This window comes from Argentina anserina, chromosome 4 (assembly GCF_933775445.1).
Source record: "Argentina anserina chromosome 4, drPotAnse1.1, whole genome shotgun sequence".
In the NCBI taxonomy this organism is placed as follows: Eukaryota; Viridiplantae; Streptophyta; class Magnoliopsida; order Rosales; family Rosaceae; genus Argentina; species Argentina anserina.
Genome location: NC_065875.1, coordinates 24,524,042 through 24,537,173, shown reverse-complemented (window position 1 = coordinate 24,537,173; position 13,132 = coordinate 24,524,042). Strand labels below are relative to the sequence as shown.

The window sequence follows — 13,132 nt, the reverse complement described above, 5'->3', positions numbered from 1 at the left end:
GGGAAGACACAGTTTTTCCATCCATCCTGATTGAGTAAGTTGGCTCGATTGGAAGTAAATGATGATGTTTGACAGGGTGCGCATTTGGAGAAAGCCAAAGGGCATATCGGTCATCTTGTTGGCATGGCTACGTACTTGTACAAGACTTGGCTTCTATATATATGTTGGCCTCACCATCTCTGGTTTCCCCACCCAACGAAATCCACCTTAGCATCTATAGCTGAGTATATATAACTTGTGCCTGAGTAGTTGTGACTTGTGAGAGTCTGTGAGCCCCAATATATACCAGTACTCAATTTGGGCAAAATATATACCTGGTTAGGTGGGATATATAATCTGAAACCGAAATGGGGAGGTCTCCGTGTTGCGAGAAAGTGGGTTTGAAGAAGGGTCCATGGACACCGGAGGAAGATCAAAAGCTCTTGTCTTACATCCAGGAATATGGCCATGGAAGCTGGCGTGCTTTGCCGGCTAAAGCAGGTAAATAAACTAACTCATGCATCCATCGACTGGTTTACTAGCTATGTAACTAATTAGTAAACTAACTAACTGTATTTACCTTTATAGGGCTCCAAAGATGTGGGAAGAGCTGTCGACTAAGGTGGACTAACTACCTGAGGCCTGATATCAAAAGAGGAAAGTTTAGTTTGCAGGAAGAGCAGACCATCATTCAACTCCATGCTCTTCTCGGAAATAGGTAATTTAAACCCTAATATTATTTCTTAAGAGTATTTTTTTTATGATATTTCTTAATAGTATTAGCTTAGGGTTTTATGCTACTGTTTCTCTTTGAGTTTTGAAGCCTTTTCACTATATGATTATCAGCAATATTAATATTATCCATTAACTAATTCGCAATCTAACAAGTTAGTTGCATCACTAACCGATCATCAGGTGGTCAGCTATAGCAAATCATTTACCTAAAAGGACAGATAACGAGATCAAGAACTACTGGAATACACACCTCAAGAAAAGACTGACCAAGTTGGGAATCGACCCGGTGACCCACAAGCCCAAGCACCATGAAGCCTACGGGTCTGGCAGCGGCCACGCCAAGGACGCTGCCAACCTGAGTCACATGGCTCAGTGGGAGAGCGCACGGCTTGAGGCCGAGGCCAGGCTGGTCAGAGAATCCAAGCAGCTCCTCATGGCCAATCACCCTCTCCAGCTCCAGCACCACCAGCTCCTCAACATCAGCCCCTCCAACCAACCTCACGGACTTCACATGAGCAAAGCTGCCGCCGCCACTTCAGCACTACCGTGCCTGGATGTGCTCAAAGCTTGGCAAGGGGGGTGGTCGACAAAGCCGATAATCCTAGACAACAACAGTAGTAATAACACGATTGTTTCGGGTATGAGTTTGATGATGGCCATGGACGACCTCGAGTCTCCGACGTCCACGTTGAACTTCCCTGTAGCGTACAACAACGCAGCGTATCCAATGCAATCTCTTAACGCCAATAAGCAACTGCCTGAGTTCAAGCAACAACTGGAGAACACGATGGTGCTGCAAGACAATCATGAATACAATGGATGTATGGATGCAAGTACGACTACTACCAACGCGTGGTTCGCGGCTGAGGACGGTATGTTTAGGTCAAGTGGCGAAAACGCTGACGACATGAACAACGTCATGCTGCCAGCTGCTGCTGCTGCGCTGTCGAATATCATGGAGGGTTTCTGTGGCGGCACCACAGCGGGCATGTTGGTTTACAACTCAGATGACCAAAATATGGCCGCCGGGGATATATCTGATACTGGCGGAGATGGAAGTTGTGGGCACAGTGGCAACGTTATTGAGGAGAACAAGAGCTACTGGGACAGTATACTTAACTTGGTGAATGCTTCACCATCAGGGTCGCCTGTGTTTTAATTAACCGAGTTGAAGATAGAGCTAGCTAGCTTAATCAGTCTAGTGTACGTTAGCTAGGGAGGTGGTGTCGTTTTGACTCTTAAAAATGAAGGGTTATCATTAGCTAGATCAAGTAGTAACTGAAGTCGAATAAGGATCTTTAGCTAGCTAATTCTAAATGTTAAGTTGTTTCATTTGATGTTATTTTCTAATTAAAAAAATTAGTTTTATGATCACAGTCATCAGAGCCAAAGTATACAATGAAGTCCTATATATCATACGTACTTTTACTCTTGTACATGAGATTACATGCATGCTTTACATTATGTTTGTAAGCAATATCCAATGCTATCTAATAACTAGCTATCTAGCTATACAAATACACTATCTAGCTACTCATCGATCTTTCATTCAAATTCGTCAAGTTCAGCATGAACATGAATTTTTTTTCATCCAACAGAAGGGGTCTTTGCCTCTCAATATGTGGGGTATGGATTAAAGGACATTGAAATTTTTTTATCTTTGGGCTGCTTACGGGGACATTCATTAATGGGACATAAATATATATATTGAATCTCTTCACTAATCACTAGCTATATGTATGGGACATTCATCCATATGTAAAGTAAAGTTTGAGTCTGTACGTATGTACTGGGCTCTATATATAAAACAATTGCTGTCCTATTCCTCTTTCAATCAATTAATGCGATGCAAACCAGTCGACTACAATTGTCGGATCCATGCTGCTAATTGCTCAGTTTCTGGCTTTTTTAGCAAGTCTCAGTTTCCAGCTTTCCCCTTTCGAATAGAGAGAAATAAACTTGCAAGGTTGAACTTCTGGTAGAAAAATTAATAGAGGTCATGCACTCATGCTTATAGATAGCTGCTCCGCTGCTGGATCATGCTATGAAGGACTCATACAGAGTATATACCTGCAAAAGTTTAGAAATCTATGCTAGGGTTGCACCACTTTGCCACTTGAACTGGTGCTGAAGGGGATTTTATGAGCAATCGATCTCATTCATGTTGTGAGGTGTAGTTCTGTAGTTATACAGTGACTGAGGGTCATTTTGAGATTTCATAAAATGAGAGATTTTGGAGGTTCTCCACTTCTCCTTGTTCTTGTGGAGAGACTTTTTAGGCGCCACATACCCTGTTGGTATAACAGAATACCTAGTTTCGTTGCCCATAGTGTCTTTGGATTGGACTTGTAATAGTATGTGTGGTGCTATATCTTGGTTCATAGCCCATAGTGCATTGGGATTACTAGAAGTTCAGTATGGGCCACCATTGAGCTAGAATTATGAGCCCTTGCCGGAAGTCACAAAATTACTGGTATATATAGTACGACTGCCTTTATATCTGAATTTGCTCACATACTCGATCTGCATGTTGGTCACGTTTTGGTACATATTCATCAGTTAGATTTTATTTCGTATCTTTACGGTGGTGCTAGCCAAAACTCCCTGCTGACTACAGTGACTAGAAAGAAATATATCAAATTGCATGCAAGTATCCATATCCAGACAAAATCGTCTGAGGTAATCAACCTTCAAAATGCGCTCAAACCTAACCCTTTACCAGAAAGTGCTTTGCAAATGGTAATTTTACATGAAATCATATGAATTTTCAAGTGCGGATTTGTGGTCAAATCTACACGCAACCAGCGATATCTATCTATTGCCGCAAGTTAACAAAGTTAACTAGCCATGTTGGACAAAGCTATATTTGTTTCATGGAATCATTGTCTTGGAAAAGAAGTGATTCGTTTCATATGTTTGGGAAGCAAATTAAAGAAGAGGGAAAGGAAAATGCTTCCCAATCATTGGAAAATTGGTGGGAAAGTGGTTCCTTCTACACAACTCATGGAATCACTTTTTCATCTATACTTCTACAATTATTTGACCAAACTAACCATATTTTTTGTCATTAATATGTGGGTATTATGGGAAAATTTCCATTTACATTCCTTAGTTTTTCCAAACACTGAGAAAAGAAAATATTCTTCCAATGTTTGAGGAAATATATACTGACAATACGTACTTGGCCTAGTAGAGGCAATTACGTACATCGAAGAGGCAGGAAGTGAGATAAAGTACTTGGTTGTCCACACTTCATACGTCTTCTCATCAGTTCCAGCATTTGGTGGCCCGGAATTTATTTACTCGATCTTAAATCTCAACCTCCAATCGGAAGATTGCCGGAACTCTAGAGAAATGGAATGCTTTGAAGCATGCATGATGAATGTAAGACGATTAAGATTGTCGTCAAGATTGGAAAATAGTATAATCCAATGCAATGGCTCCGGATTGATTAATACTTTAAATTATTGAATACATGCCATAATACACCAATAATTCTATACATTGTTATGTAGCTACTAGTTACAACTGTTACATGAGAGTTTAGGATTGAAACCCTGCCCACCTTCTGAAGGTTCTCACGTCACTACCTTCTGAAATCGCCATCCCAATCCCGGTCCTTCGCTCTTGTCCCCCAATACCCACATAATACAACCTCCACAAGTCTACGTTCCCTTCCATCTGTACCAGGCTCGGTGAGCCGACTCCTTCGTTGTCCCATGCGTCATCTTCCGATGGACTGAGAACCGGTCCATCTTGGACCCTCGTCCACTCATTCAGCCCATCGGGAGATACAGCGAGACCAATGCTTATCTTCCCATCTGCCCTCAGACCCTCGTACGCCATCAAGTAGTTCCCTTCCTTCCTGTTCCTAACCACACAAGCATTTTTCACCCCAAGCTCGTCAAATGACCCTTTCGCTCCTCCCCCAATAATTTTCCCCAGCTTCACCCATCTTATTCCGTCCCTGGATCTCGCCATCCCAATTGCAAAGTGACCATTTTCTGCATCAAACGAATGATAATACATTCTCATGTCATCGTTGCCATGCACAACTACTTGAGGTTTTGCAATGAACAGAGAATCCCACTCATTTTTGGACCCTACGTCAAGCAGGGCACCACTATGACAATCCCCTTCGATTCTTGCCCAGTTTCGGCCGTCCTGGCTACAAGCCAGTCCTGGCAGAGACTTAAATGAGTCCACTGGATACTGACCAACCGGATAGTTAGCACAGTCCACCTTTTCCGAACTATACCCAGTGTAGTAAAGCCAGTACACTGCGCTATACATTGGACTCGACATGATGACCATCTCCGAAGGCTTCATGCTCTTCGTGTCGAATGCCCACCAACTTTTCGAGCAGCTCATGACCAAACCCTCGTCCTCACCACACGACATGACGTGTTCAGCTCCTCTCGTCCAATGTATCCCATTACTAGAAACCGCGAGGCCGATGGAGTTGGAACTGTTGTTCTGATCGGACGACCTACCGTGGTACCACATGTACCAACGCTCTTCATTGTCGCCGATGAACCTTTTCACCACGGGAGATCCGATCTCGGAACTGTCCCATGATTTTTTTTGACACAGATCAAAGACTAGACCAGTTGACCATGTCGATGTTGGGGTTTGGTTTGGCGGAGAAGTCGTCAGTTGCTGTGCTGGGGATCTCGACTCGAGCCCGAGGGATTTGTTTGTGTTGGTCGCGTTGTTGCTGTCGATTCCTGGCTTTGTAGAACATCTTGTAAATGAACGACTTTTCAATTGTTGGCTGGGGAAAGATCTGTTGGCGGTGTAAAAGGAACGTGTTTGGTTTCGGATAGTAGGCAATGCCAGAATTTTACGGGTTGTAGAAGAAGGCGAAAATGTGTGTATTGTTCTGATCGTTGAGGTTGCTGTTGTTGCTGTTGCGGCGTCCATTGCTGGACTACAACAGTGTCCAGAGAAAGAGAGATGAGAAGAGGAGGGAAATGTAGTTGGTATTTGCCCTGGTAGAGAAAGATTGGAATAATTAGAACGATGACATTGGCGTGGGGTTTTATAGGAGCCTATGAGTTTTACTTGTGGAGGCTGCTTGATTTCGACGACCCATTCTCTGTTTAATTTATTTTCCTGAATAACTTTGTATATTTCTGAAATGAAGCTTTAGGAATCTGCGAACCACATACATGCATGAAACCTACTTATTCTATATTACTTGCATATATATAATTTAAAATGACGATCAAGATTTATTAAATACATTTTGTTACCCTTTTTTGACCTAGAAATTCTAGTGTGCCACGAATTACAGAGACTTGAAGATCAGTTATTAGAAACAATGCAATTCCAAAATGCTAGAGGGTATAGTACTGCATGCACTTTTTTAATGGAGCTTGTCTATTGCTCCCTAACTACTTTTCTTCTCCATTAGGGATTGATGGTGATGTACGTATATGAGAGCTTCTTCTACCTGTCAATGGCGAAGGAAAGACATAAAGTTCCGGTTGACTAGCTCCTTCGCTCAGATCGATCCCTTTCTAATTTCTTAACATGCAGTTGGCAGGCCACTTGATCGATCAGAGTACGTTATTGATTCATTAGTCTGTGCATGTTACTTCACATACATATAAAACTTGTTCTTGGTTGGAATGGCGGAACATGCATGTTTCACATGTTATATATATATATATGCCTGTTGATTCTGTAAGATTTGTTGAAGTACTAATCTTCTAAATTTGCAGCAATTGCGGTTACCAATACAACAAAGTTAATCTGGCACTAATCTCAACCTGGATCATTGTTCGTTTTAATTTGTTTTCTGTTTTGTGCTTGTGATAAAGTAGCTGAGGACACTGACTGTGCGCGTACTTATAAAGTTAGCAGAGGAAAGGGAAAGATTATGAGCTATAAGGTACGCAATCAACAAACTGGAAGACTGGAACATCTGGTTAATTATTTAATTAACTACATTATCAATTCTGGTTCTGAAATCATCCATCCAATGATAATCACATGCTACATTTTCTCCGTACAATATATATTACATATTTGGTTGGACACTGTAAATACGAACTTATGGCTAAGCTAGCTAATATCATATCCTTACGTCAATTTAATATGTTTCATATATGAACCATTTCTCTATCGACAATATGACCGATAAAAGACAGGACCATTTCATCTCTATATAGCAGCATCTTGTCATCCCTCCTTTGTTAGTTTTATTTCAATAAATTAAGGATAGTTTGGCATTAAAAAAAAAGCAACAGCCTGTCATATATATTAAGGGTCTCAGAGTGTACATGTACATGAATTGTATATATGATGAATAATACAAACTACTGATCACTACTGGGAAAAGAACTTGATTTTCAACAAGATTAATTTTCTCCGAGTTAAATACAAAATTTGCATGCACTCTTTTAGTCATCAAATGGATCAGTGCATGGAGTGAACTAGTGTTACAGCTAGTACAATAAGGTATATCTAGTGGTTTTGTTAATCCCCTAAGAATCCTGGAATGAGAAAAATAGGGAAAATAGTACCACATTCCGAATAAAAACGTATACTCAATACTTTCAGCCTCAGCTTGCAGATGAATGCAATTATGCTTAACTAAGCTATCTAATATATATATATATATATATATATATATATATATATTGACGTGCGCAGAGGGTCGACCAACTTGTTGGGGGTGATAATATTAAGGATCTATAATATTCTGGTTGTCCAGTGGAGGCTTTGACTTAGGGTTGAGACATATAGAGGTACTATGTGCGTTCAACGTCTAACGTTCACGTCATGGAAATTTGGTTAGAACGACATAGAGAGAGAGAAGGAGATCGCAGCACCTTCCATCAATTATTGGAACTTCAATTCAAACGGCGTAATTGCGCCTAACTCACTGAATATAGAATCGATGGATTTAATGATTTGTGAAATTTATATAAACCAATAATTGGCACTCGACTACTACTAGATATTAATTAATCATTTGCTTACGTACGTGAAATATTTTCTCTATGACCTATTGACCTTCGTGTGTGTGTGTATGTATATTTCATCCTTCTTCTCAGCTATCTGTATATATAGTCTTTACTTGTATCTGAAATCTTCCATGAGTACAAATTACTCTGCCTATATATCCTGATTAAATAAAGTTTTAGGGTTTGTCATCATCATCAATTAGTCATGTAAGAGTAGTGCATGCAATAATGAATAGACCACATATTATAAGTCGTGTATGATATTGAGAGTGAGCTAATCAGGTCGAGTTTCTGTTTTAGCTGCTGGTGTTTATATGAGATGAAGTCAAATCTCTGTCTACCTGAAAGTCAGGCCATTGCAAATTGCCTGTCTGGAAGCTCTCTGCATAAATTTTATAGACTTTTTTCTTTCAACAAACAGATCGATAATTCAGCAGCAGTACCTTAATGCGATTTAGGGAAAAGTACTATTCGCAAGTCGTAAGCGAGACTAAAGGCATAACCACCTAGCTCGTTGTGCTGTAGTTTCATATTAATGTACGTATGTGGTCGAACTAATTATGCAAAGCGATCGGATTAATAACTCATACAGCTGGTTACGAACTAATTTTCTTGTCTTTTGTCTCGTAATTAGGGTTAATTAATTCGTATGCGGAATGGTTGTTCCTAATTAGTCACCTTAAAACTAGTTCTTTCTCTTAACTACTATCATTTCTTTTCTTTAGGTTAATACGTTATTTTGAAGGCAATGGTGAGTCCTTAAACATTTATAAAATATATATATGTGTGTGTATGCATCTTTTTTTTTCTCTCTCTTTTTTTTTGGGTCCATGAAGGTGAACTTCAGAACTCCAAGATCTCTAGCTATTTGATCACATGTCTATATACATGATTATATATATTCTTGATCACCTCATATCCTCATATATCCTTCTTTCAACATCTGCCTTTCTCTCTTATATTTACCAACTGTCTTTCTCGACCAAGAGATGACTATATAACTTCATTTTTTTTCGAAATTAAAAATTATATTGCATATACATATAAAGCATGATCAAACCAGCTCACCCAAATTAGATTCAATAATATTGACTGGAATACTTACGCATGCATTTGATTGAACTTTTTTAAACATATAGCCAAGTTGCTAGATCATGTTATAATTTTTGAAAGTAAAAAATGATTCCATTATAACGACGAGCAAAAAATCGGTACAACTAGAAAATTCGCAAAATGCGAAAGCCTAATATAACCCAACCAACTTCATTAATAATTGTATGTGAATATTATTAAATGTATGTATGTGCTTACTTTCGATAATAAATTTATGGTTTAGGAGATTGCTATCTTCCATCTACAAATCAAATGAATTTAATTTCCCTTATATGCATATATATAGCTTTTGAATCTTGCTTCGACTTCCAGCACGTCAACAATTACTTTGATTTATGACTTCCATCATATATATGTGTCCCACGTATTATTCCACACTTTCCTCATGGCTCTGAACAATGATATAAATATCTCAATATATTATCGATATATTCCCAATATTAAAAAAATAATACGATAAGTTGTTTATTGGTTTATTATATCTATTAACCCGAAAAATCAAATTAAACCGAATTTGACCCGATATATGAGTGTTTTTTTAAATTTTTTTTAAAACCACATTGTTTTGAAAAAACAATTTAAAAAAAAATGAAAGATTCGTCGATAGCTTTCGATGACGAGAGAGTTTATGATGAATGATCACATCTATTTTTATTAATTAATACTATTAATGTATTTTAATTATCAAAAGAAACAATTTTTTTATATTTGGTACATTTTGAAGTATAAGTTTTAATTTCTCAAGTTTATTTGGTATATTTTGAAGTATATGTTTATAAATATATTAAATTTAATTAAAAATTAACAAAAACGATAAATCTGATATAATCCAATATATCTTGATATATCCCCGTTATATTTTTATTTTACAAAACCGATACGATGCCGATAACCGCTATTTAGACTATTGGCTCTGAATCGTCTGATACTACATCAACACAAATTGTAAATCATGTATACCAAATCCGTCTGACGGGGTTAATCCCGCTTATAATTCGAATCATGGAGCGAGCTTCCTCCCCATAATGGAGTGTTTCATGTGGATATCACTGGGCTCATTTGCAATGGGTTTCTGCTTTTCAAGCCCACATAGGAAAATGACGGACCAATCCAAAATTTGTCTCAACTTCTAAGTTCTAACTCGTTATAATGTTTAATACAGAAAATCAAATTTGAGTGGTATGATTGGATGTCTGTGATGATGACATGAAGAGGGTACATTTTGCCGGTGCATAAGTATAATCAACTCATCTAAAAAAGCATTGAAACATTTAATTTTTCTTTGAGGAAATCACTTTTTATCATGTTATGCGTGAAGCAAATTTCATAACAGTGTTGATCTTGATCGTGTTAAGAATAATGAATCAATTGTAGTTTCATTCTTACTCACCTTTCATTCTGGACTAATGAATGTTAGATTGTTCTTGAGGCTTTTGGTTTGTAGTTTAAAAATGAGAAGAAGTACGCTACACGGAACTTCGGTTTTACATTCCCATCTCTTGTTCATTTTCGTCAGTACCAGGTCTCTAATTGTTTGAACTAAGTTCCCAACCATGACCAGAGTATGGTATTAGAGATGTAAGGCAATCCAAGAAGAGCACTCATTATTCGAATTCAAGCATAGCAAGGCTTGGGAATGAGCATAATTGAATGATACATTCTGAGTATCTGAGTCTACATTCATGGCAACACGTCAATCAATCTTAGTATATTACAAATGAAATCCTGCCCATCGAGTAAACCTTCTATAATCACTCCCTTCTGAAACTGCCATTCCAATCCCTGTACGTCCCCCAATCCCAACACCTCTATAATACAACCTCCATACATCTTCTTCCCCATCCATTTGAACCAAGCATGGTGACACAACGCCATTGCCATCCCACCCTGATTCTTCAGATGACTTCAGCACCGCCTCATCTCCACACCTTGTCCAATCCTTCAACCCATCTCTTGATGTTGCCAACCCAATACTTCTCCCTCCATTTCCATCAACACCTTCGTATGCCATCAAATACTCTCCACTTCCCCTTTTCCTAACCACACAAGGATTCATTGCCCCCAACTCATCAAAGCCACCATTTCTCCCTCCCTCAATTATCTTCCCCAATTTGAGCCACTTCATCCCATCCCTAGACCTTGCAATCCCAATGCCATAGTGCCCACTCTCCGAATCAAACGAATGGTAATACATTCTAAGATCCCCTCTCTCATGAAACACAACATGAGACCCAGCAATGAACGAAGAATCCCACTCCTTCTCCAACCCCACATCAAACAAAGCTCCAGTGTGATGTTGCCCTTCAATTCTAGCCCAATGCCTCCCGTCTTGGCTTATTGCCAAGCCGGGCAAAGACTTAAACACCTCCCCCGATCCTTCCGGATTCTCCAAACCAAAAGGAACACCTGAAATCTCCGCCTTCTCGGAACTATAACCAGTGTAATAAAGCCAATAAACAGCACTAGAAGCTCTAACCTTTGAGCTCGACATGACCACAACCTCAGAAGGCCTAATGCTCAAAGTATCAAACGCCCACCAATCTTTGCCGCTACTCATCACCGAACCAACATCCTGGTTCGACTGAACGGCTCCTCCGCCGCGGTTCCAGTGAACCCCATTACTCGAAACCGCTAATCCGATCGAATCCGCACCCGGACTCTTATCGGACTGCCCGTGATACCACATGTACCACCTCTCTTCCTCGTCGCCGAGGAATCTCTTCACAACTGGGGACCCAACTCCCGCTCCGTCCCATGAACTCTTTGCGCCCAAATCGAACACCAACCCTTTAGTGGAAGAAGAGGGAAATGATGATATGGGAGTACTAGAGAGTGGATCAACTGAAGTGGGCGGAGAAGGGTTTAGGGGTTTGGAATATAAATTGGGCTCAACGGTTTGGTCTCCCTGGTTGTCGGTGTCTGTATCTGGCTTTGTGGAGCAGCGACTGAGAGAGATAGCTCTGCTTCTGGGGTTTAAGCATTGGAGATGAAGAGAGAGTGAGCTTGGTTTTGTGGGTGGGGTTTGAGAGATGGAGTTACATGCTCTATGGGTTGTTGAGGTTGCGAGGAAGTTGAGAGCTTTCATTGTAGTAGCAGAAGCTGCATCCATGGCTGCGGCGGAGGATTGGAGCTCCGTGAGAGTGGATAAGGTGATGTGTGAAGTCTGCAACCAGTTTAAATTGTGACGCGTTTAGATACTGAAAGGCTGTGAATTTGTGACAAAGATAGGTTCTATGATTGTTTTGCAAATAAAGAACAAATCTTTCATTGGTTTTTATATATTGTCTGGTTTGGGTTCTTTTGATCTTTCTCTCTTTGTTTGTCCCCGTCTTTACAAAGAAGGACGGTGAAATTGTGCCGTGAGGAATCATCTTTAGGTTTTAAAGTTGCAGATTTGAACTTTGAAAGAATGATCACAGTAGCATCTACTATCCAAGGAAGGTATATAATTTTTTTGACTAATTTTCCTGGAAGCATTTTACTTGTTTTGGAAACCCATGTCAAGAAACAATTCAAACAAGCTACACTCGTGTACTAGCATGTTATATTTCTAGTTTGTGACTTGAAGTTATAGACTTATAGTACAGTGTACACAAGTACACATACCATTTATGGATCATCATTGTTGTTAATATCCGGATACAGTATTGCATAATTTTAGAATCATATGTTCATCTTATCCCGTTACATGACAATTTCAAATTTTTCTTTTTAGTATTAAGATGGTTATAGTCACTACAAAATGACGGCACATGAATTTACATAATATGCTTACCACACATTTGGCATGATAGTTAGAACATGAACTCTTTTCCAACTAGCTCACTACGAGCACGAATATAAGACCTGCATAGCTTATAAGTTTAAGTATATGAAATCATAAAATTGTCTCAGCTTAATAACCTTAATTTGAACTCATAAAAAATCATGTAGTAGAAACTAACCATAATTGATCTATTTTTGTGCTACTCAAACTGTACTCATATGCGGCATAGTGCATTTGTTCTCCAACATCATGTTAGCAAATCTGGCCACAGATAGTCATCGGAACAAAATCTAACTAGAGATCTTTTCATTCACAAAATAATTTATCAAAACTAGGGAGATATAATTTACAATCCAAAAAGTTATATATATTCCATCCATTATATGGTAATCTGAACACATTTACGAAAATGATAAAGAGATCAACCTCCTTTGTTTCTCATACAGTATATATTTTAGTGCGTTAAATTTACATTTTTGTTGTTTTTATTGGATCATAGTCCAAATGAAATAAAAAAGCAAAATTGTGAATTTTAGTATAAATTCGGAGGTCCATAAATCGTATT

The 13,132-nt window shown here is 39.0% G+C and overlaps 3 protein-coding genes across 3 annotated transcripts; 1 reads left to right on the top strand and 2 right to left on the bottom strand.

Annotated features, from left to right (window-relative positions):
* Positions 1-347: 347 nt before the first annotated feature.
* On the top strand, positions 348-1,873 carry LOC126790678 (transcription factor MYB16-like). The gene is made up of 3 exons (XM_050517010.1): positions 348-480; positions 568-697; positions 895-1,873. The coding sequence occupies exons 1-3, from the start codon at positions 348-350 to the stop codon at positions 1,871-1,873; spliced, it is 1,242 nt and encodes a 413-aa protein (XP_050372967.1).
* A 2,296-nt stretch (positions 1,874-4,169) lies between these two features.
* LOC126791666 (uncharacterized) lies at positions 4,170-5,682 on the bottom strand. The gene has a single exon (XM_050518141.1). The coding sequence runs from the start codon at positions 5,635-5,637 to the stop codon at positions 4,258-4,260; it is 1,380 nt and encodes a 459-aa protein (XP_050374098.1). The 5' UTR covers positions 5,638-5,682; the 3' UTR covers positions 4,170-4,257.
* A 4,734-nt stretch (positions 5,683-10,416) lies between these two features.
* On the bottom strand, positions 10,417-12,083 carry LOC126791610 (uncharacterized). Its single transcript, XM_050518087.1, has one exon. It carries the CDS (start codon positions 11,908-11,910, stop codon positions 10,513-10,515), a length of 1,398 nt encoding a protein of 465 aa, XP_050374044.1. The 5' UTR covers positions 11,911-12,083; the 3' UTR covers positions 10,417-10,512.
* Between the last annotated feature and the right edge of the window lie 1,049 nt (positions 12,084-13,132).